Here is a 24,605-nt window from a genome sequence, read left to right on the forward strand (position 1 = left end):
TCCTTTGCTTTACTATAATATTTCCGTCTCATCAGACGTTTGTAGATCCATACATATATATAAATTAGGTCAAAGTTAACATCCCTTCACATCGTGCTTTTTCTTTGAACAGTATATCTTCTTTTTTTGTGGTACTGGAGATTGAACTTATGGGTACTTTACTCCAGAGCTACATCCCAGCCTTTTTCTTTTCTTTTTTTATATTGAGACTAAGATGATGAGGTTGGCCTTGAACTTATGATCCTCCTACCTCAGACTGAGGTCATTGGGATTACAGGTGTGCACCACCATGCTGGACTTATCTACCTCATTTTTATTGTATTTCGTTTATTTACATTTACTGGGGATTGAAACCAGGAATACTCTACCTGAGCTACATCCCCAGTTCTTTTTTATTTTTTATTTTAAGACAAATCCTCACTAAGTTGCTTAGGGTCTTGCTAAGTTGCTGAGACTGGCCTCAAACTTTTGATCTCCCTGCCTCAATCTCCGAATTACGAGGATTACAAGCATGCACCACCACTCTTGACTAATTGTTCATTTTGAACAACATCATAGCACTTCATTGTGGGAATGCAACATGATTTATTTTCCCTATCAATGGAAATTTGGGTGGTTTTCAGGGCTTCTATACCACAACTAACTATGCAGTAATTAAAATTCTTATTAAATAGATATTTTTGGACATACATAATAGGACTGCATTAGTTTTGATTCCAAAAAATGAAATTGTTAGTACAAGATATGCATATTTAGCATTTTTATTTTTTAAATTTTTTAGTAGTAGACAGACACAATACATTTTTTTTTTTTATTTATGTGATGCTGAGGATCAAACCTGGTGCCTCATGCATGCGAGGCAAGTGCTCTACCACTAAGCCACAACCTCAGCCCTTAACATTTTAACATATAGCATCAGCATCATAATTCCTGACTTCAAATTATACTACAGAACTATAGTAACCAAAACTGCCAGGTACTGGCATGCAGACCATAGAATAGAAGACACAGAGACAAATTCACTCAGATACAGTCCTCCAATCCTTGTCAAAGGTGCCAGAAACATACATTGGAGAAAAGACAGCCTTTTTAACAAACAGTGCTGGGAAATGGGTTACTCCTGTGTCAAAGAATGAAACAAGACACTTATCTCTCAACCTGCACAAAAACCAATTCAAAATGAATCAAAGACCTATGAATTAGACCAGAAACTATGCAACTCCTAGAAGAAAATGTATGTAAGGTCAACACTCCAGCATATAGGCACAGGCATTAATTTTCTCAATAGGACCCCTGAAATCAGGAAATACTGTTCAGAGTTAATAAAAGAGAAGGCATCAAATTAGAAAGTTTCTGCACAGTAAAGAAAACAATTGGAAATGTGAACAGAGAACCTACAGAATGGAAGAAAATCTTTGCTAGCTACTCTCCTGACAGAGGTAATTAATATCTCAAATATATACAGAACTCAAAAACTAAACACCAAAAAATCAAATAACCCAATTAATAAATGAGCAAATGAATCTGACACTTCTCAAAAGAAGAAATACAAATGGCCAAAAAATACATGAAAAAATATTCAACATCATTGACAATTAGGGAAATGCAAATCAAAGCTACACTGAAATTTCATCTCAAATCACAATGGCAGTCATCAAGAATACAAATAAAAGATGAGAAACTACCACATGATCCAGCTATACTACTCTTTGGTGTTTATCCTAAAAAATTAATGTCATCATATTGCAGTGACACAGGCATACCCATGTTTATAGGAGCACAATTCACAATTGCCAAACTATGGAACCAGCCTAGGTGTCCATCAAAAAATGAATGGATAAAGAAAATGTGCTATATATACACAATGGAATTTTATTCAGCTGTAAAGAAAAATGAAATTATGTCATTTGCAGGAAAATAGATGGAACTAGAGATAATGATGTTAAATAAAATAAGCCAAATCAAGAGGGTCAAGGGTCATATGTTTTCTCTCATATATGAAAGCTAGAGAGGAAAAAGAAAAAGAAAGGTAAGGGGTTCAGGTAGATCAGTAGAGGAAAGGTACCAGGAACTGAGGGACAGGGAGGAAGTGGGGAAGTACTAGGGAGTGATATTAACCAAATTATATTGTTATATTGTGTGCATGTACAAATATATAATGACAAATCCCATAATTATGTACATCTATAATGCACCAATAAGAAATGTGAAAAGAGAAAAAAAATAGAGTATAATTCTCTTCCAAAAAAACTGTCTCCAGGTGCGGTGGCACACGCCTATAATCCCAGCAGCTGGGGAGACTGAGGCAGGAGGATCACAAGTTCAAAGCCAGCCTCAGAAATTTAGAAAGGCCCTGAGCAACTCAGTGAATCCCTGTCTCAAAATAAAAACTAAAAAGAACTGGGGATGTGGCTCAGTTGTTCAGCTTCCTTGGGTTCAATCCCCAGTACCAAAAATAAAAAAGACTATCAGTTTATATTCAATTTATCTTCTCACTAACAATATTGAGTACCAGTTTCCCAATATATTATAATGTTAGATATTGTGTTTAAAATTTGGAAGGCATTTTATGTGACTTTCTTTTATAGCAAACAATGCCCTCGGACCCAAAGTTGGTACTCACTTTTCTAAGAGTTTGTCATAATTGTCATTCAGCAATTCCCGTTCTTTCTCCAAATCTTCAACTCTCTCCTGAAACTAAGAATAAAAGTAAGAGACCTTGAGATAAAACTTTAAAGTCCATTGCTCTGCACAGGTTTTCCCTTTCCCATTGCAGTATGAGGCTTGGATGATAGCTTTTCTATGTTCCTCTTCTTGCCTATTGTGGAGCCATTTGACTAGAAAAATTAAAACCAATTGATGGTGGGCTAGAAACTTTTATTGGAATTGATGAGAATTCTCTAAAATTTTCATGTCTGGGTTCCTACTGTTAGGGAAGCAGCAAGATATTATGAAAACACAAGAACTCTGGAGAACAGACCAAGCATAAATCCTAGCTTTTCTTCTGATGAAATAATCTTAAATCAATGATTTAACCACTTAGAGCCTTGTTTTCATTTGAAAAAATGAAACACCACAGTGTTGCAAAGATGCACATTTCAACATCTCTGAAATTGGAATGTAGTGCATTGGATGGCAATTTCCCACAATTATTATTTACCTCCTTCAGAGTTGTCTGCAAGATAGAGACATCTTCCATTTGGCTCTTCAAGCTCACAGCCTTCTTGCTTTCCTCCTTCAGTTCTTCTCTGAGCTCGTTCACTTGGCTGAGTAGGGCATCATGGGCTGCACTCAGGATTCCCTGATTCTGGAGCCAAAGGAAAACTACTCTGGGAATGATCATATCACTCGGCAGGAGTGATCACCAGGTACCAGTAACACTGGAATTCCCAGGTGGATGTCCCAAAGAATGACCTCAATGAGTTGCATATTACCTTTGCACTGTAAGTTGACCTTGTTTCTCACCTTAGCATTTCTCTGAAAGTATAATTTCCCCTTTAAGGAGAATTTTCCTTTTCTGAGCAACTATAATTTGTCATTGGAGCCTGAATTCCCCCAAGGTCCAAAGTAATCACTGGTTCTAAATTAGGTGGTCATTTCCAAAACTGTTTTAACTTTCTAAAGTCTTTGATTAGATTTTTTTTTTTCCCCCAGTACTGGAGATTGAACCCAGGGCGGCCTCATGCTTATGAGGTAAACACTCTACCAAGTGAGCTATACCCCCAGCCCACTTTATTAGTTTTTATAATGATCTATTTCTTCCTTTGCACCTAAGAAAGTGACATGTTAGCTTTAGAAGTTGTGTGCATTTTTCTGGTGGACTCCTCTTGGTGAGGCACAGCTCTATCTGGTCATGCTTAAAACTCTGCCTTCATGATTCTTAGTCAGGGACATTCACCCAGCTTTTTTGGCACCCCACTCACAGAGGTAAACAGGGCTGCATATGTAATAACATTAGAGAATATCTGCAACATCTTTGTTATATCTCAGTACCTCACACATGCTAAAAGAATACTCTTGGGAATTTTTGTTTGTTTGTTTGGTACCAAGGATTGAACCCAGAGGCACTGAACCACTGACCTACATCTCCAGCTCTTTTATTTATTTATTTTATTATATTTTGAGAGAGGGCCTTGGTAAGTTGCTGAGGCTATTTTTGAACTTGTGATCCTCCTGCCTCAGCCTCCCAAGTTGCTGGGATTACACGTGTGCACCAGAGAATTATAATTCTCTGTAGCAATAAGTTGAAAAATACCATTCAAAATATTTCTCAACTCAGGTCTCATATTTCAATTTTAATGAAAACAGTGCAATAAATATCAGTGCATAAAAACTAGTACTAGCATCATTAGTCTTAATAGAAACTATATGACCATAATGACTTCAAATTAATGGACTAAATTCTGGTGTTATGTTACCTTGGTTTGAGTATTCTAATTACTAAGAATGAGATTCAAAGAATCTTTATTTTTTTTTTTTTTTTTGATTTTATTTTTGTAGCTCTGGGGATTTGAACCCAGGGTCTCACACTTTCGAGACAAGCACTCTACCAACTGAGCTACATCCCCAGCCCTTCAAAGAATCTTTATTAAGTACCTTCTGGGGGCTGGGGTTTTAACTCAGTGGTGGAACATTTGCCTCGCATGTGAGAGGAACTGGGTTTGATTCTCAGCACCACAAATAAATAAATAAAATAAAAATCTACTGACAACTAAAAAAAATATTATTTAAAAAAAAAGTACCTTCTGGAGCAAGGTTTCATATGCCTGGAAGAAAGAAAGAAGTTTTATTTTACTGATTTATTAATTTCACAAGTTTGATATTTTTCTCTATAATTCAAAATTTTTAATATTTATCTTAAAAGATATTCTAAAAAATTCCATAAGTGAAGTCCATTTGTGTACCAACTTACTAATTGTTGCTGTTTTTCCCCTGCCCTACCTTGCCAAGTAGTCTGTGAATATAATCAATTATCCAATTTCTTTTTTAAAAAAGGAAGGGGCCAGGCATGGTGATCATGCCTATAATCCCAACTATTCAGAAGGTTAAGTCAGGAGAATCACAAATTCAAAGCTAGAATGGACCACTAGCAAGACTCTGTCTGAAAATAAAATTTTAAAAAAGGGCTGGGATGTAGGTTAATGGTTGAGCAGCATGTGTGGGGCCCTGGATTCAATCCCTAGTACTGCAAAAAGAACTATTTTTTCAAATTTTTTCACATTTACATTATCTTTGGTGTATTATCCAACAAAAAGTTTAATCTTAAACTGGGAGTTATTGTTACTCAGCATGCTTCAGAAAGGTGTCTTTTCAGTATTAGAAAGAGGGGAAAAGAAACAATCATCACAGGGGCTGGGGTTGTGGCTCAGTGGTACAGTGCTTGCCTAGCATGTGTGAGGCACTGTATTTGATTCTCAGCACCACATATAAATGAATAAAATAAAGGTCTATAAACATCTAAAAAATATTTTTTAAAATTACTTGCAGTGAATCATAGCAATCTTTTTTAAAAATATTTTTTAAATGTTGAGGGACCTTTATTTTTATTCTTTTATTTATATGTGGTGCTGAAAATCAAACCAAATGCCTGATACATGCTAGGCAAGTGCTCTACCACTAAGCCACAACCCCAGCCCCTAAAAGATATTTTAAAAAACAATTATCCTAACAACAGTTATGATTAGTTGAGCAGTTACTATGTGTTATACATTAATATGTTTCATTATCTGCATTATAATTGTTTCACATATATCATCTCATTTAATCTTTGCAACAAACATGAGAAGTAGGCATTTTTTTTTTGTTAGGGTAATTGGCATAAATATCCATGAGAGCCACAGCTCTGAGTTCGAGCAAAGGTTTATTGACAGAGAGAGTTTGCCAGGCTGCCCCTCTGCAAGGTGCAGCAGCCTGTAGGAAAAAACTATATTTTTGTACAATGGAGTAGTTAAAAAATAACTGGTCTGGCCCTGTGACTGTTACTTGACGTCTTTGCTGTGGTTTTGGTAGTTAGGGACGCTTTCAGGATGGGCCTAGCAGAAAGGTCATGCCTAGGTGGGCAGGTGCTGATTTTCAAAATGGAGTTACTTTGGCCTAAAGACCTAACATTTTTGTTTGTTTTGCTTGTAGATGGACACAATGCCCTTATTTTATATTTACATCATGCTGAGGATTGAATTTAGGGACTCGCACATGCCAGGCGAGCACTCTACCACTGAGCCACAACTTTAGCCCCAACGGGTAGGTATTATTATCTAAACTTCAAATACGAGAAAACCAAAGCTCAGCAAGCTGAGAATCACACAGCACCAAGAGGCAGAGGTGGGACTTTAACTCAGCCTGTTGGATGTTTCACTTCTAAAGGATTAAGAGAATGCATATTTATCTTAGCATGTATTCAAATGCCAAACTACGAAGGTGAATTGCTAAGGGAAAATAAATTCTAAAACAGCATTTTAAAAAACTGTGGGTGATTAATCACTATTAGTGTTTCCCACCAACAAAGGTAAGGAGATTTAATTTAGAACGTCTCTTTTTCCTGTTTTGTGGCCCTGGGGACCTAATGCAAGGCCTCACACCTGGTAGGCAAGTACTCTACCATTAATACACCTCCAGCCTCTCTTTTTCTTTTTCCCCATCATTGCAATGGAGGAATATTAATGGATTTTTTTAAAAGTCCGATTCTATAAAAATAGCCACTTACTAATACAATTTTAGATTATCTTCTTTCCCTTATTTTTACATCCTTTAAATGCTACCAAAATTAACCAGACTAAAAAAATAAAAGGACAGACACAGTACAAAATATAGACCTTGTAAAGATCCTGTAGCCCACCGGAGGTGATAACACAGCCCTGTAATCCCAGTTTCTTGGGATGCTGAGGAAGGAGGATCTTAAAATAGACAGCAGTCTAGGCAAATTAGTAAGTTCCCATCTCAAAATAAAATAAATAAAAAGGGTTAGATGTGTGGCTCAGTAGTAGAGGGCCTCTTGTTTCAATCTCCATAACCAGAAAACAAAAAGAATCCTGTAGTCCTTATCAGAACAGACCTACCTAGAGCAGTACTAACAAGGCAGATCTAGTTAAGGAGGACACTATCACCTGGTCACCTGTATCCAAGAGGTATCCAAGAGCTGCCTTTCATTTCTCCTTTTCCTTCACTCCTTTTTGGTGTTGAAGTCCATTCTTCTACTTCCTGGACTTTTTGCAATAAAACTAAAATAAAATAAGAACTTTCTCTGCAGTTCTCTTTCTCATTCCACTGCTGGGACCCTCATTCTGTCTCCTTGGGACCCTGCAGTGATCTTTTATCTGATATCTTTGCCTCAGGTTTGTATCAGACAATCTATTATTCATTCAATCTTTCCTTGTAATCTTTGAGACATTTAAGATTTTGGAAAGGTATAAAGTCTTTATTTTTTGGGTGGGGTACCAGGGATTGAACTCAGGGGCACTCAGCCACTGAGCCACATCCCCAGCCCTATTTTGTATTTTATTTAGAGACAGGGTCTCACTGGGTTGCTTAGTGCCTCGCTTTTGCTGAGGCTAGCTTTGAACTCAGGGCCCCCCTGCCTCAGCCTCCAGAGCCACTGGGATTACTGGCGTGCGCCCCTGTGCCCAGCGGTATAAAGTCTTTAATAACAGTCATCTATATTCCTGCTGCTCATAATTCATACTTAGTAGTGCTTTATAACAGTGTTGTAAAGGTGTTCTTTACTAAAATGTATTTCAAAATATTTCAGACCTTTTTAAGAAGGCTAAGAGATCTTTTGGGGAGAAAAAAAAGTTGCTCATATTACTGAGTTGCTTAAAACCCTACTCCAGCTCCCCACTGTTGATAGGATAAAGTCTAAATTTCTAGTATAGACTCCATGACCTGGTGCCCGATCCTTGAAGGTAGGAGCTATACTACTCATCGTTGTAATCTTTGTATCCCAATGCTTTGTGTGGTCCTAGTACTCAATACATACTTGTTCAATAAAAGAATGGTGCTGAACTATTCTTTAGATTCTTGATGTCCTATTTTTGTCATTTAGATATTAGGTTCTAATGTGTGGTTATGAGAAAAGAGCTTTGGTGCCAGCCTGACTCAAATCCTGCTCTGCCTCTTACTGCTTTTACAACCTGAGTAAGTTGCTTATTTTCTTTGAGGTGCAGTTCCCTTGTCTGCTGAATGTACTTACCTGGGGCATTGTTGTCAGCATTAAATGAGATCATGACTATAAGTATCTGAGACAGAGTTTGTCCAGCAAATAATCTAGCACACAGTGCTCAGGAAAAGAAGATTTCTTTCCCTTCCCTGTGACCACTTTTTATTTTCTCCCCCAGTATTGGAAACTGAACAGAGAGGTGCTCTATCAGTGACCTATATCCCTAGCCCTTTTTACTTCTTATTTTGAGACAGGGGCTCTCTAAATTGCTGAGATGGGCCTTGAACTAGAATCCTGCTGCTTCAGCCTAGAGATGTGCACCACCACACCCTGCCCATGATTGCTCTTGACTTCCCAATTTAAAACATTCTCGTGTGATTCTTGCCTGGGACCTTAACCCTGATATATATTAACTGCACTTAATTACACCTTAGCAGGTAAGGTCTGAGTTTTCTTCCTAACAGAAATAATGGCAAATATTGGGAAAAGAATGGGCTGTGTGTGAGTCACAAAGGATGGGATGTGAATATCACCTTTAAATTGTGTGACCTTAAGCAAACTTAGTCTCACTGAATTGTGGTCTCCCATATATAAATTGGAGAAAATAATACAGATTTCTGAACTAATTGCTATTTTCCCCCCAAGAAAGCACAGCAGATGACAGGAACTCACCTCTTGAACTTCAGTTAATTGCGCTTTTGTCACTGCCAGTGAAGTGTTCCTTTCATGTAAGAGCTTCTTGAGTCGAATCAGCTCCACGTTCTCCTTAATGGAAGCACTACAGAAAGATGAGATGCTAAACTATTCTATAAATAGAATTAAGCACCTTTATTCCTTGAGAGTAAACCAAGAACTTCATTCTTGCGTGTCTTGTCTTCCATACTCCTCTACAACACACCAGAAACAGGAAGTAGAGTCTGGTAAATAATCTCTTTTCTTGTGTTTTCTCTCATGGCACTTGAGATTTGATACACTACTAACCTTAACCTCTTGTGTTTTGAAAAAACATTGTAACTACGTTTTTTTTGTTTGCTTTTTTTTTTTTTTTTAACTGGGGATTGAACCCCGGGGTACTTTACTTTATTACTAAGCTACATCCCCGGCCCTTTTTATTTATTTATTGGTACCAGGAATTGAACCCAGGGGCGCTTAACCACGGAGCCACATCTATCAGTGACCTATATCCCTAGCCCTTTTTACTTCTTATTTTGAGACAGGGGCTCTCTAAATTGCTGAGACGGGCCTTGAACTGGCAATCCTACCACTTCAGTCTTCAGAGTCACTGGGATTAGAGGTGTCCACCACCACACCCTGCCCATGATTGCTCTTGACTTCCCAATTTAACACTTTCTGGTGTGATTCTTGCCTGGGACCTTAACCCTGACATATATTAACTCCACTTAATGTGTGCCCTTTTTATGTTTTATTTTGAGACAGGGTCTTGCTAAGCTGCTTAGGGCCTCACTAAATTGCTGAGGCTGGCTTTGAACTCACAATCCTTCTACCTCAGCCTCACGAGTCTCTGGGATTATAGGCATGTGCCACTGTGCCTGGCTATTTATTTATTTTTAAATTTTGAGGCAGGGTCTCACTAAGTTGCTTAGGCCTTGCTAAGTTACTGAGGCTGGCCTCAAATTTGCAATCCTCCTGCCCCAGTTTCCCAAGCTGCTAGGATTACAGGTGTGTGCCACTGCAACCAGCTGTAACTATGTTTTTTGAGGGGGTGGGAAGTTGGTACCAGGGATTGAACCCAGTGGTGCTCTACCACTGAGTTACATCCCCAGCCCTTTTTATATTTTATTTTGAGATAGGCTCTTGCTAAGCTGCTCACTAAATTGCTAAGGCTGGCTTTGAACTCATGATCCTCTTGCCTCAGTCTCTATAACTATGTTTTTTAAATGATGGTGCTCCAAGTTTCTTATAAATCTAGCAAAGTCTAAGTCTAAGACTTGTTTTCTTAGAGAAACCAGGAGGACATGAATGTAGACAAAAGGAAGATGATTATTTCTGAACCTAGGAGCTCCTGTTTTCGTTATCATTTGAAAGATATTGAGAAGGATTTGGGCTCCCTACTCTCCTGCTCATTAGAGTCACCTGGGGAGATCTTTAAAATTATACTGCCTGAACCCCACCCCTAAGTAATTACAAGATAATCTTTGAGGTGAGGCCAAGTGTTTGTGGTTTTAAAAGATCTCCATGTTGAAAACATGTCCACACAATAACCTGCACATAATGTTGTAGCAGCTTTTTGCTTTTTTCTCATTCTCTTTCTCTCTTTATTCCTCTTTCTTTCTTCTTTTGCAGTACTAGGGATCAAACCCAGGGCTTTTCACATAGCTAGGCAAGCACTCTACCACTGAGATACATCCCCAGCACTTCTTGTTTTTTATTTTGAGATAGGATCTTACAAAGTTGCCCAGGTTGGCCTCGAACTTGTGATCCTCCTGTGTCAGTCCCTTGAGTTGCTGAAATCAGATGTGTGCACTACCTCACCTGGCAGCAGAGCAGCTTTAATAATGCCCAAACTTAGAAGCAACCATAATAGCCTTTGGTATCTAAATGGATAAATAAACTTCAGTACATCCAGATAACAGAATGTCATTCAGCATTAAAAAGTAATGAGCCATTAAGCCACAAGAAGACCTGGAGGAATCTTAAATGCATATTACCAAGTGAAAGAAATCAACCTGCAAGGCTATATGGTTGCAACTATATGACATTCTGGAAAAAAAGAGACAAAATGATGGAAACAGTAAAAAGATCAATGGTTGTCAGGGGTTTGCGAAAGGAGACATGAATAGGTAGAGCACAGAGGATTTTTAGGGTAATGAATAAAGTCTATACAATACTACAATGTTGGGCTGGGGAGATAGCTCAGCTGGTAGAGTGCTTGCCTTGCAAGCACAAGGCCCTGAGTTCGATCCCCAGTACCGCAAAAAAAAAAAAAAAAAAAAAAAAAATACTACAATGTTGGATATATATCTTTATACATTTGTTCAAACTCATAGAATGTGCAACACCAAGAATGAGCCCTAATGTAAGCGTACTGTAACGAAGTCTCAGCCTGGCATGGGATGCGGATACTGGGGAGGCTGTACATGTATGAACACATATATGAGGGAAATCTGTATATTCTGCTCAATTTTGCTGTGAAACAGAAAAACAAAACAAAAAATGTCTCCAGGCACAGTTAGGACAGCTAAAAATAAAACCTACTTTTTAAAAAAGTTTTATAGGAACAGTGAGAGCCCTTATCTGGTGATGAAATGGCTGTCTTTCTATGAAGTGAAGCAGCAAATCTATTCTTCATAAGAATCCCCTTAAAGTTAATTCATTTCTTAACCTGGGAGGGACTCTAGGTTTACTTCTCAGGTTGCATTTAATCCTGACCATTCTCTTTTTCTCTGAGATGGAAGAAAGGTGCAAATAAGAATCTCTTGCTTTTCCAGTTCATTATGGTTTGAGGCATGAAAAGTTACACTCTTACCGCAGCTCTGCAGCCTTCTGAGCACACTCCAATGAACTTCTCTGTTCAAAATTTTCATCTTGCGACCATATTTTCTCAGGAGATGTGGGTGGTTCTTCCACTTGCATAGTATTGTTGGCCACAATGTGTGCACTGTTAGGCAGACATAGACCAGTGAGTTTAGCCATAATTATGACTTTGTTGAAATGACACTGGTAGAATTGGAAACATTAACTATGAAAGGGAGAAAGGGAAACTACTGTTATAAGAGCTTAGAATTAGGCAATCATACTTATGAGACGTTATAAGATTTGGTAATCTTGGTACTTACAGAGAATAATCTTACAAAATATTGCCTTCAAATGCCAAATGGATATATAAATGAATTACAACATAAGGGATAAAAATGTAAAGGAGGAGGGGAATACCCTCAGTTGAGGAAAGGACCTTTATTTTCCTTTCCTCAGAGGTCAGTGAGATGCTTGTTTTCCATTTTTAAACACTGAAATTGGAATTTAACCTAGGATTGACTTTCATCTTCTCTATGCTGGAAATCACCAACATTCGCTTGTTTCCTAAATGATGTATTTCCAATTAAAGCTGCAGGGGTAACAATGTGAAATAAATGAAAAGAACTCACAGTTTGCTGGGCTCACTGGTTATTTCATCTCTGTTTTTTTCATTTGTCACCTGCTCCTTGAATGTGGGAGGGGCTGTATAGCTCAGCCTGTCTCTTGACCCTGAAAGTGTAAGCAGAAGATGAAAACGGGGCAATAGTACCCTCCAAAACACCAGATGCTCAAACCGGAACACCAATTGCTGGACACAGGGAGCTCTGAGACTTGAGGGAAGTCCTTACGTGACAATTGGCCACAAAGGAGAAGGTCTTCTTACTTTTGCACTGAACCACAACTACAGGTTTTTTAAGTCAGCAGGACTTCAGACTCAAGTGAGTGAGTGTAAATGGGAAAAAGAAGGAAAGGTACAAGTTTTCCAAGGCAGGCCCTGTGTGCCTACTCCCATTTTTATCTCTAATGCCTGGCACATGATATGGGTACCCAATAAAGCAAACTTACATGTAATTGAAATGTAGACTCATTTTATTTTTCTACTTTCAGCTATTTTTATAAAAGTTTAGTTTTTTAGATTAGGGGACATGAAAGCTTAGGATCATACTAAACAAAGGAGCACTTACTAATAAGAGAACTTAAATTAATGCTGTGTGTACATTTCCTTGCCCTAGAGGCTCTCATCCTTGATTTTGGCCCGTGGAGATAAGGTGTCTTCTCTGTGGATTCAGCACTGGGTTCAGAGAAAGGCCACAGACTCAGCCACTTGGAATACAGGAAAAGGAGTAACTGCAACCAGCATGGGTCATTTGCAGCCTGACTTCTAATTCTAGACAGAGGTGATGGACTTGGTAATCTTTGAAGCAATGAAAATTGTATGCAAAGTTTATCTATATGTATTGTGTATTTTTCTTAGAAGAAGGGACTTAGATTTGATCATGGTTTCAAAGGTGTCCACTTCCCAAAAGGTTAAGAACCTGGGGTTTAGAGGCATAACTGTTCTGGAAATCCTGGCTCTTCAGTCACAAAGCTTGATGTGCAGTGGGAGGACCCCTGGTAAAATTACTCCCCTCACACCTGAGTGGGACCAAAATGTTTTATCTGCATCTATTTTCTAGTCTGCTGCAGACCGACTAGCGAAGTTCCCATTTCCTGTTGTGTGAGTCTCCTTTCAGCAGTACTCCAGAAAGAGCGAGAAAGGGTGAGAAGTGGTGCAGATAGAAACCAGGGCCTCACTCACGCTATCCAAGCGCTCTTACCGCTGAACCACATGCCCAGCCTGCACTGAGAATTTTGAAGCCGACATCCAAACAAAGGAACAACATGGGGTAGTGGGAGGAATAAAGACGGGAGGGAAACGTGGCTGGCACATAACTCCTTCCCAGTGTTTTATTCCTGTTGGAGACATGAACCTAAGCCTCACCCTTCTGAGATTTCTCCGGCACCCTTCCACCAGCGGTGTGGAGTCGTCTGCGTCCCACGTGGCCGCGAGCCTGGGCACCACCCGGAGCAGACAGACTGACGCGCTGAAACTGCGCTTGCAACCTCTGCGTGAGAGGGCGCTGGTGCACGGGGGAGCGCGGGCGCGGGGTTTGGCGCTGGTGCATGGCGGGGCGCTGATTCACGGCTGGGCCCTGAGGCGTGGGGAAGCGCTGCCGCCACTCCGCTTTCCGCCGCCGCCGTGCGGGCTCTGAGAACTGCGCCACCGGCCGCCGGTCTCGACCTGCATCGGTCAATCGGAGTAAGGTCGTCCTCAGCCTATGGCAGAATAGAATACGTGGTTTCTTCCTTTATAACGGCTGTTTCTGCAGCTTATTTGGTGACACATAATTATGAATTGATCTATGATATTGATTCATCTACTGTGGTCAATTATTTACATTTAAAATTAATTTTCTATCCTCAATTACACTGTACCTTGAGGGCAGGGGACATCATGGTGTCCATCTTTGTCCGTTCCATTGCAATGATCACACATTCATCGTAGAAAAAATATTGGAGCACTTCCCCAACGTATTTCTATCTATATTTATTTTACAATGTTGTATAGCTGGGCATGATGGCGCTGCCTGTATTGCAGCCTCAGGAGACTGAGGCAGGAGGATCACAAATTCCAGACCAGATAGGGCAACCTGATGAGACCCTGTCTGAAAACAAAAACTAAAAAGGGCTGGTGATATGACTTGGTGGTTAAGCACCCTGGGTTCAATCCCCAGTACCCCCCATTACATATGTACATATATATGTGTGTTTATATATATATAATCTGTGTATATAATTTAATTTATATACACATTATAATTACACATATATAATTTGCATTTCTATGTATATATATATACACATATATATAGACACACAATCCTGTACTGAATTATAGTCATTATAAAACAAATAAAAATACCAGCTTTTAAAAAGTGATAAATATAAGTAGTAGTTTTGTTTTGTTTCCTTTCGTTTTTGGTACTGGGGATTAAACCCAGGGGCATTCTACCACTGAGCTACAGCCCCAGCCCTTTTTATTTTTGAGATGGGGCTCTACTCACTAAGTTATCCAGGCCAGCCTAAAACTTGTGATCCTTCTGCCTCACCCTCCCAAGTAGCTGGGATTATAATCATGCGCCACAAGATCTGGCCATAATTTTAAAATTTATTTCTATCTTCCATTTGTCTATACCTCCCTTTATACAGGTGTGTCCCAAATTAAGGATTAATCTTTTATAGTTCCTAGTATATACCCACCTTTACCTTACTATTATGGATAGTTACTATTTGTTATCTTGACCTAAAATCATGAATTTTACCATTATCATCATATTCTGTGGTCTCACTGAGCTATGGACTGACCTGTATCCCCACCCCCAAATTCATGTTGAATCCCTAAACTTTAACTTGACTGTGGAGATAGGGTTGTTACAAGGTTATTAAGGCTAATTGAGGTCATACCTGCGGGGCACCAATCTGATAGAACTGTGACCTTACAAGAGGACAGTCCTATCCCAGCCCCCAGCAATCCCATCCCTGCTGTGTCATGTGATGACACAGCAAAAAAGCAGTCTGCAAGGTAGGAAGATAGCCTTCACCAAAATTTGGCCATACAGGCACCCTAATCTAGTTTCTAGAACTGAGAAAATAAATTTCTAATGTTTAAGCTACCTAGTTTATGATATTTTGTTATGGAAGTCTGAGCCAACCAAGACATACTGCCTGCCTATTCTGACATTTACAGATGTGGTCTTGGGCATGAAAACTTAAACTTTCTATGCTCAAGCTTCCTAATCCATAAATAAAGATTGAAATAATACCTGCTATGCTAGATGGTTGTGAAGATTAAGTAAGTTCATATACATAAAGTGCTTAGAACAATGATTTTGCATTGTAACACTATAGGTGTTAGCTATTATTATTACATATCCTTATATCCAGATAAAGAAATCAAGGCATGCTGTGCACAGTGGTGCACACCAGTGATCCCAGTGGCTCAGGAGGTTGAGGCAGGGAGGATCACAAGTTTGAATCTAGCCTCAGCAACTTAGTGAGGCTGCAAGCAACCTAGATAGCAACCCTATCTCAAAATAAAAAGTAAAAAGTGCTGGGGGGCTGGGGATGTGGCTGGGCTGGGGTTGTGGCTCAGTGGTAGAACACTTGCCTAGGATGTGTGAGGCACTGAATTCAATTCTCAGCATAACATATAAATAAATGAATAAAATAAAAGTTCATTGACATCTAAAAAAAATTTTTTTAAGTGCTAGGTTTCATACATAAATATAAAAGCCTTAAATTTTTCTACTGTAAAAAAAAAGCGCTAGGAATGTTGCTTAGTGGTTAAGCACCCTTGGGTTCAAAAAAAAGAAAAAAAAAGAATGGGGTAACTTGATCTTGGACAGGAACCTCTAGATCTGTGAGCCAAGATAAAACTTTTCTCCTTAAAGCTAACTGCCTTAGGTATATCATTATAGTGACAGAAAGGTGACTAATACATGGCCCATGCAACCTTCTGACTTCACCAGATTCTCAAGTTTTCCACCATATTAAAGAAGCATCCGCTTTGAAGAGTGTTGGTCTACAGTTGAAACCTCCAAACTTGTAGATTCTAAATGATGTTCTGAATCACTCCTTGGGATTACAATGAGAAAGTTAAAAAAAGTTGGCCTTGGCATCGGTGAACTGGTTTGACACAGCTGGTCCTCAGTACTCTTTGAAGCTAGTCTGGTGCTCACAGCTAGGCCATGTTGTTCTCCTGTTGGACACCTCAGAGTACACCAACATCACACAAGGTCACTCAGAGACCATGAAAGAGTGAGACCAAGTAAGTCAACACATAATTTTAAGCACACACAAAAACAAAATACCAAACATTCTTCTCTCCAGGCCAATATGAGTTAGTGCAACTTCTTTGACAATCATAGCTTCAACCTTGCTCTATCTCCCATCCCTGTTGATATACCCAAACAGATTTGTCTCTGCTGTTTCATTTTTGTATTCATTTCTTTCTTCCTTCCTTCCTTCTTCCCTTCCCTTCCCTTCCCTGTGGTACTGGGGATTGGACCCAGGGACACTCTTCTACTGAGCTATATTGCCATCCCTTTTTATTTCTTATTTTCATACACGGTCTTACTAGATTGCCCAGTCTGGCCTCAAATCCTTGTGCCTCAGCTTTCCATGTCTTTGGGATTACAGTTTTGCATCGCTATGTCCCCTATCTCAGATGCTTTCAGATAGCACAAAATCTGAAGTATTTAGAGAAGGATTCTATTTCTTTGAATCAATCAACCAAAGCCCAAATATTGTAATAGGTTCTAATATATTTACTGTGATACCTTTAATTCTCTATGGTGTGCATTTTCTCTATTCTTTATGTAACTGTAATGAATAATAAGCCCAGCTTGTTCTATTGCAGTTGTGTTCATGGGTGTCCGAGAAGCTGGATGCAGTGATACAGGCCTGTAATCCCAGTTACTCAACTTGGGAGGCTGAGTCAGGAAGATCAAAAGTTGTAGGCCACCCTCAGCAAATTGGTCAAACACTGTCGCCAAATTTAAAAACAAAATGAAAAGAACTAGGGAATGTGGCTTTAGTGGTAAGCACCTCTGGGTTCAATCCCCAGTACCAAAATTGAAAACCAAAGTCTTAGAGGTAGACCTCTGGAACTCCCATTTTTCCATCTATATCCATCTGTTTATTTCTCCGCATCCCCATCTTAGATTCCATTCCAGGTTTCACCCCAGAGATCCACCTTGGAAAGACAATAACCTAAGGTCACTGTATATGGCATATTTTTGAGTAAAGAACTTTCAACTCTGCTACTCATTAGGTGTTATCAAGCAAGTTATTTGACCTTTTTTGTGTCCCCTTTTCTCATAATAATACTTCCTTCATACTATGAAATGAGTTAATAGTATTTACAATGTTAAATTCATCAATATATGTTCATAAAACACTTATACATGCCTGCACACAGTAAAGAATCAATATGATTTATTTTATTTAATTTTTTTTGTGGGACTGGGGATTGAATTCAGGGTCATTCTACCACTGTATCCCCAGCCTATTTTTATTTTTTTATTTTTTGAGACAGGGTCTTGCTAAGTTGCAGAGGCCAGCCTCAAATTTACAATCCTTCTTCCTCAACTTTTCCTGAGTTGCTAGGATTATAAGTGTATGCCACTATGCCAGGGCTGTAGGTACCTTTTGATCTCATCCTTTTGCTTCCAAAAGAGCTCCTTCAACAAGATGTGATCTTCATGAAGTCGAAAGAGACTGTCTTCTAGTTCCTGTCGGCTCATCTTGCTCGAGGGTAGTTGAGTTTTTATATTCTTACCTAAAGTCCCAAAAGAAGGTAATTGGAAGCATTTTTACACGTAATTTTTTTAACCCATCAGGTCTCTTATCACATCTTTTTTTTTTTTTTTTTTTGGGGGGGGGGCGGTACCAGGAATTGAACTCAGGAGCAGTTGACCACTGAGCCACATACTCAGCCCAAATTTTGTGTTTTATTTAGAGACAGGCTTTCGCTGAGTTGCTTAGGGCCTTGCTAAGTTGCTGAGGCAGGCTTTGACTCGAGATCCTCCTGCCTAAGCCTCCAGAGCTGCTGGGATTACAGACATGTGCCACAGCGCCCGGCTGTCATCATATTCTTATACAAAGAGCATGAATCTAACTTGAGTCAGAAAAGTATGTGCCATGACCACTAATGGACCTCTGGGAGGATTCCCCCTATAATTCCAGCATTAGCCAAGATGACCTCCTCTGTGCAAACTACATTCTTTTCATAAAAATATCAAGTAGGGATTTTTTCTACTTAATCTTTCTTTTTAATCTATTTTTCCTCCTTAGTAGACAATTTGAACCTACACAAGGACTGTGCCCATGACCATTTTCAAAACCCCAATAAGAAAAAGCATAGCTGGGGATATAGCTCAGTTGGTAGAGTGCTTGCCTCACAAGCATAAGGCCCTGGGTTCAATCCCCAGTGCCGCCAAAAAAAAAAAAAAAAAAAAAGGGCAAAAAAACCTCTCCTGATTACCCTCTCCCCAAGCTGCCTCTTTGGGATACAGCCTCTCCTTGTTCTGGGCAAAGGAATTTAGAATTCTCTTCCTGGGCAGCATGAGTGTTCACTGGCCTGTGTCAGCTCTGATCTCACATTGACAGAGAATCACTTTAAAACCTCAGAACTCATATTCAAATCATTGACACCATTACAGATTAACATTTTGTTTTGTTTTGTTTTGTTTTGTTTTTCAGTATTAGAGATTGAACCTAGGGGCACTGAGTCTATCCCCAGCCCTTATTATTTTTTTATTTTGAGACAGGTTGCTTAGGGCCTTGCTAAGTTGCTGAGACTGTGAGCTTGCAATCCTGCTGCCTCAGCCTTCTGAATCTCTGGTATTATAGGCCTGCACCACCATGCCTGGCTCACATGAAAGTTTGGGTTAAGAAGATTAAATATCATTAATTAATGAAAAAGAACAAAATAAAAAATAAAAATAAATAAGAGGATTAAATATCAGTGTCTTTGCTGTCATGTGAAACAGTAGACATATCATATTTATCAATTTTCTTTTGAAAAAAATTTTTAGTTGTAGATGGATACTATGCCTTTATTTATTTATTTTTATGTGGTGCTGAGGATCAAACCCAGTGCCTCATGCATGCTAGGCAAGTGCTCTACCACTGAGCTACAACCCCAGCCCCTCGATTTTCAATGAAATAACTTTTTCCAAAGAGGACTGAAATAAATGACAAGTAAAGCTGGCTGCTCACTAAATTTTTCTCAAGGTAAAATTGTCAGGCAAATGAAAGATCTTGGCATCTGCCTGTTTCCACAGCTTAGGAATTCTACTAAGTGGTGTATTATAATTATACATAATGGTGGAAAGTGCTATTACATATTCATACTTGCACATAATATAAAAATATAATTTGGCCAATACTGTTCCCCAGTATTTCACCTTTTCTTTCTCTCCTCCCTCCCTCAGCCCTGTACAGGGTTTCTTTTCAGGGTGATGAATGTTCTAAAATTAGATAGCGATAGTGAATACACAACTCTGAATATACTAAAAATTATTGAATTACATACTTTAAAGAGTGAATTTTGTTATATTTTTTTCTTTTTTTGGGGGGACAGGTACTGGAGATTGAACTCAGGGCACTACATGCCTGACCCTTTTTATTTTTTATTTTGAGACAGAGTCTTGCTAAGTTGCCCAGGCTGGCATCAAATTTTCAATCATCCATCTCAGCCTCCTGAGTCAAAGAGATTACAGGTGTGTGCCACCACACCAATCTCAGTATGTAAATTATCCTTAAAAACTGTTTATATAGGGACTGGAGTTGTGGCTCAGTGGTAGAGCACTTGCCTAGCATGTGTGAGGCACTAGGTTTGATTCTCGGCACTGCATAAAAGAATAAAAGTAAAGGTCTATCAACATCTAAAAAAGATATTTAAAAAAAGACTGTTCACATAGCTGGGAGCAAGCATACATATAACCCAACTTTATAAATAGAACATTGGGGCTGGAGCTATAGCTCAGTGGTAGAGCACTTGCCTAGCATGTATAAGGCACTGGGTTTGATTCTCAGTACCACATATAAATAAATAAAATGAAGGTCCATTGACAACTAAAATAAATAAATAAATAAAAATAGAACATTACTAGTATGTATACTAAGAACATTCTATGAATTCCTTATTCTTTCTATTCCTGCCTTCCCACAAAAGCTGTAGTAATACCTCTCTTATATTGCTTCATAATTTTATAAAGATACTAAAATTTCTCTTAAAATTCTTTTTATAAATTTATCATATATACATATGTATATATAGATATATTCCTAAGCAATACATAATTCAGTCTTTCCTGCTTTTCATAATTACACATACTAAACCATTCTTTATTTACTCTTCTGTGACATATTCTTTTGCTCAACATTGGTTTTGAAATTTATCCAAGTTTTTAAAAGTAACTGAGTCATTCATATTCACTTTTTTTGTGTGTGTGTGTGTGTGTGTGTGTGGTGCTGGGGATTGAACTCAGGGCCTTGTGCTTTCGAGGCAAGCACTCTACCAACTGAGCTATATCCCCAGCCCTCATGTCCACTTTTTTTTAAAAATATTTTTTAGTCATAGATGAACGTAATATCTTTATTTTATTTGTTTATTTTTATGTGGTGCTGAAGATCAAATCCAGTGCCTCACAAGTGCGAAGCAAGCACTCTATCAGTGAGCTACGACTCCAGCCCTACAAAAATATCTTAAGGCAAGGCAAAAGAGGCAAAACCCTTTCATCTTAACTACTACTGTTTAGTGGGACAGATGAACTAATCATATGCATAGATGCGTAAAACACACAGGTTTGTTCTTGGCTTTTACTATGTTGTCTTTCGTGTTGATAGTTAGCTTTATTTCCTAAGCCTGCACATAGAAATTTTACTGTAAGACTTTTCTTGCCTAGCATGTATGAGGCCCTGGGTTCAATACCTTTTAGTAACACACACACACACACACACACACACACACACACACACACACACAGAAAGGAAGGAAGGGAGGGAGGGAGGGAAGGAGGAAGAAGAAAAAAAGATGAAAAACTATTTTAAGAACTGGTATTGAAAAGATTGAAGAGAAGAACTGAAAGCAAAGCAGTTGTTTTAATTCTCAAAAACATCTGTCCCCAGGCATTAGATTTACCTTTCAACAGAGGTATTGAGTCCATGTCTCTGACTAGCAGGTTTCCTGATATATGTTTCACCAGATGTGACATAGTCTCAGCTCTCAAGTTGTAAGAGATTCCAGAAGACACAAAACAGAGGAAAAGTTTAGCCAATTAGAGGAAACTTTAGGGTGACTTCTGCAGTCTGTACTTAAATTGTAGCAGGAATTTCTCAGCACTTTCATGATGGTATATGACACATCATAGTCATATTTGTCTGATGTGGACTACTCTAAGAATAAGACCATGTATTGAATGTTAATGACATTATTTACTCAAAATCAAAGTCAATATTTTCTGGTTATAGAATTAATGCACATCGTGTTAGATCAATTTTTTTCCTTTTTCTTTTTTTTTTTTTTTTTTTTTTTTTTTGTGGTGCTGGGGATTGAACTCAGGGCCTTGTGTATTGGAGGCAAGCACTCTATCAACTGAGCTATATCCCCAGGCCCAGATCAATTTTTAAGTGAATGCGTAGCCTGGAAACCATTGATCACACTTTCTCCTGGAAATGGGCCTTTAACCCTATTCTCCACACAATTTACAAGAGATGACTCCCAGGAACCAGTTTAAACTCTAAAATCCAATTCCCACCACTGTGATAGGATCAGGGACAGACAACAGACCCAAGCTAGGAAATCAGATTCTCTCTCCCAGAAGACCTGAAAGAAGACTGAGAAAGTTAAATTAGCCTCTGTGAATGGCTAGAACCATTAAGTCAACTTGGGAGTGCTAGGATGGCCATATTCTACTCTGTACTCTGAATAATCAGGAAATCCATCTGTAAATTTGCCTCAAATCTTAGTCAACACTCTTTTTCCTGGGTGATAGTACCCAGTCTCTTAGCTTTAACTACTACATACAAATATGTTGTTGCTTCCAAAATGTATGTATCCAGCCTTGACCTTCAAATTTGTACATCTTCTTATTTTTTAAATACCTCCACTTGCATGGTTACTAGATATCACAAACACACCTGACCTAAACAGGAATTTTGATTTCTCCCTCCAATATGATCTTTTCTCAGTCTTTCCCTATTTCCATAAATGACACTAGTATCCTAGCATTCGTAAAACCTTGATTCCTTCCTTTCTCTCATCCCTTAGTATACCCTCTAGGTTATTCCTTAAAACAAACAAAAAACTATAGATCTCTCTGTAACCACCACTATAATTTGAGCCACCCATGTCTTTCCTCAACTACCATCATGTTTTCCTAATGCTCTCCCCATTTTTATCTGACTCTTCTCCATCAAGTCTCCCTGAAATATCCAGAATGATTTTTATAAAATAATCCAGTTTGTAGCATTTTCTGTTTAAAAGTCCTCAGTGGCTTTTTTTTACATTTAGAATAAAAGCTAAACATTTTACTGGGGTCCTACACCACTTGATCCCTTTCTTGTTTCTTTAGTCACACCTTCTGCCTCCCCTGGTCTAGCACACAAAATCCTCACTACTGGTCTCCTCTCTGCTCCCCGAACCATTAAGTGCCTTGTTCCCAAGTCCTTTGTACTATGCTGGAACGCTGTTTCCCTTGCTCTTCTTGTGGCCAGCTCCTTGTCATCCTTCAGTTTCTCAGCATCTTTCCGTCTGTCAAGAGACCTTTCTCCAACCTCGACAACTCAAGTGAACACTTTCCCAGTTACACTTTGTCATATCACTGTGTTTATTCTCTTGTAACAGTCACAATCCTCAGAAGCCATTTTAATTTATGTGTACTTGTTTATTGTCTGTCTCCCTCACTAAAATACAAGGACTGTGAAAACAGATAATTGGTTTCTGTTGTTTACCTCTCTGTACCCAGTACCTGAACAGTTCTTAGAACATAGAAGGCAACCAATAAATATATGTCAATTCATTGAAAAGATGAATGAATGAACAATTCAAGAAAGAGGATGACAACAAAGGGCTGATACGAGTCAAAAAGTCCTGGAAAGCCTGTAATTCCAGATATTCCGGAGGCTGAGGCAAGAGAATTGCAGTTGGAGGCCAGCCTGGACAACTTAATGAGACCCTGTCTCAAATAAAGACAAAAAGTACTGAAGATACAGCTTATTACTTACCTAGCATGTGTAAAGGCCTGGGTTCATTCCCCAGTACAGGCAGTGGTGGGGGAGAGGAGAGTCCTGAAAGTTTTCTGTTTTCTTTCTCTCTTTCATCGGTGCATTATAAAATTTCTGTTCTTGTTTCTAATCTTTTCCAAGGTCTAACTCTGTTTCTACCCTTAGGTTCTATGGGAGAGTTCTGTGTCCTATCCAACAAAGTCCCTTTTTGTCAAAGCTAGGTGGCCTTCTCAACTGAAGAAGCTTGTTTACAAGCTTATCTTTTATTTTGTTTGTATTTTTTTTTTTTTTTGTTAGTGCTGGTGATTGAACTCAGGACCTTGTACTTTCTAGACAACTGCTCTACCACTGAGCTACGACCCCAGTCCTACAAGGTTATTTTGAATAAACAGGGAAATATAAAGAAGTTAAAAACCTTGATAGAGCTGGGTGTGGTGGCACACGCCTGTAATCCCAACAGCTTGGGAGTCTGAGGCAGGAAAATCCTGAGTTCAAAGCCATCCTCAACAAAAGCAAGGTACTAAGCAACTCAGTGAGACCCTGTCTCTAAATAAAATACAAAATAGGGCTGGGAATGTGACTCAGTAGGTAAGTGCCCCTGAGTTCGATCCCCAGTACCAAAAAAAAAAAAAACAAGAAAAAAAAAAAAAAAAAAAGCATGATGGAGGAATTTTATCACCAGGACACCAGGAGAATATTTACATCATGTTGATCTACTTTTCAGACGATTTAACTTGAATTAGCTCATTCATACTGTGTTCTGTAATGTTTCATTTTTTAAAATCACAATAAGTAGAAAGTGTCTTTTTTTCTTTCTTTTTTTTTGGTAGTGGGGATTGAACTCAGTGATGCTTACCCACTGTGCCACATCCCCAACCCTTTTTAATATTTTATTTAGATATAGGTTCTTACTGAATTGCTTAGGGGCTCCCTAAGGTGCTGAGGCTGACTATGAATTCTTGATCCTCCTACCTCAGCCTCCCAAACTTCTGGGATTACATGGTATGCCACCATGCCTGAATTGGAGAGAGAGAGAACATCTTTTTAATGATAATAATTTTAAGTGATCTATATAGATTTCATAGTATGTCTAATTTTAAGGAAACTGAATGACAACCCAAAAGTTGTACTCTCATATGTTAGG

General features: G+C 38.7%; 1 protein-coding gene across 1 annotated transcript in view; it reads right to left on the minus strand.

The window, feature by feature from the left end:
• The window catches only part of RPGRIP1 (RPGR interacting protein 1), a gene marked incomplete at its 5' end in the record, with an annotated part of 58,867 nt that extends 37,417 nt beyond the window's left edge, over positions 1 to 21,450 (minus strand). The window contains 9 exon segments of the mRNA XM_079128693.1: positions 2,624 to 2,697; positions 3,161 to 3,307; positions 4,743 to 4,766; positions 8,825 to 8,930; positions 11,640 to 11,771; positions 12,259 to 12,358; positions 13,611 to 13,945; positions 17,876 to 18,008; positions 21,378 to 21,450. Of these exon segments, the coding sequence (XP_078984819.1) occupies positions 2,624 to 2,697; positions 3,161 to 3,307; positions 4,743 to 4,766; positions 8,825 to 8,930; positions 11,640 to 11,771; positions 12,259 to 12,358; positions 13,611 to 13,945; positions 17,876 to 18,008; positions 21,378 to 21,450 (1,124 nt within the window).
• Positions 21,451 to 24,605: the final 3,155 nt, after the last annotated feature.

The sequence above is a fragment of the Sciurus vulgaris genome (genome assembly GCF_902686455.1).
Source record: "Sciurus vulgaris genome assembly, chromosome: 2".
In the NCBI taxonomy this organism is placed as follows: domain Eukaryota; kingdom Metazoa; phylum Chordata; class Mammalia; order Rodentia; family Sciuridae; genus Sciurus; species Sciurus vulgaris.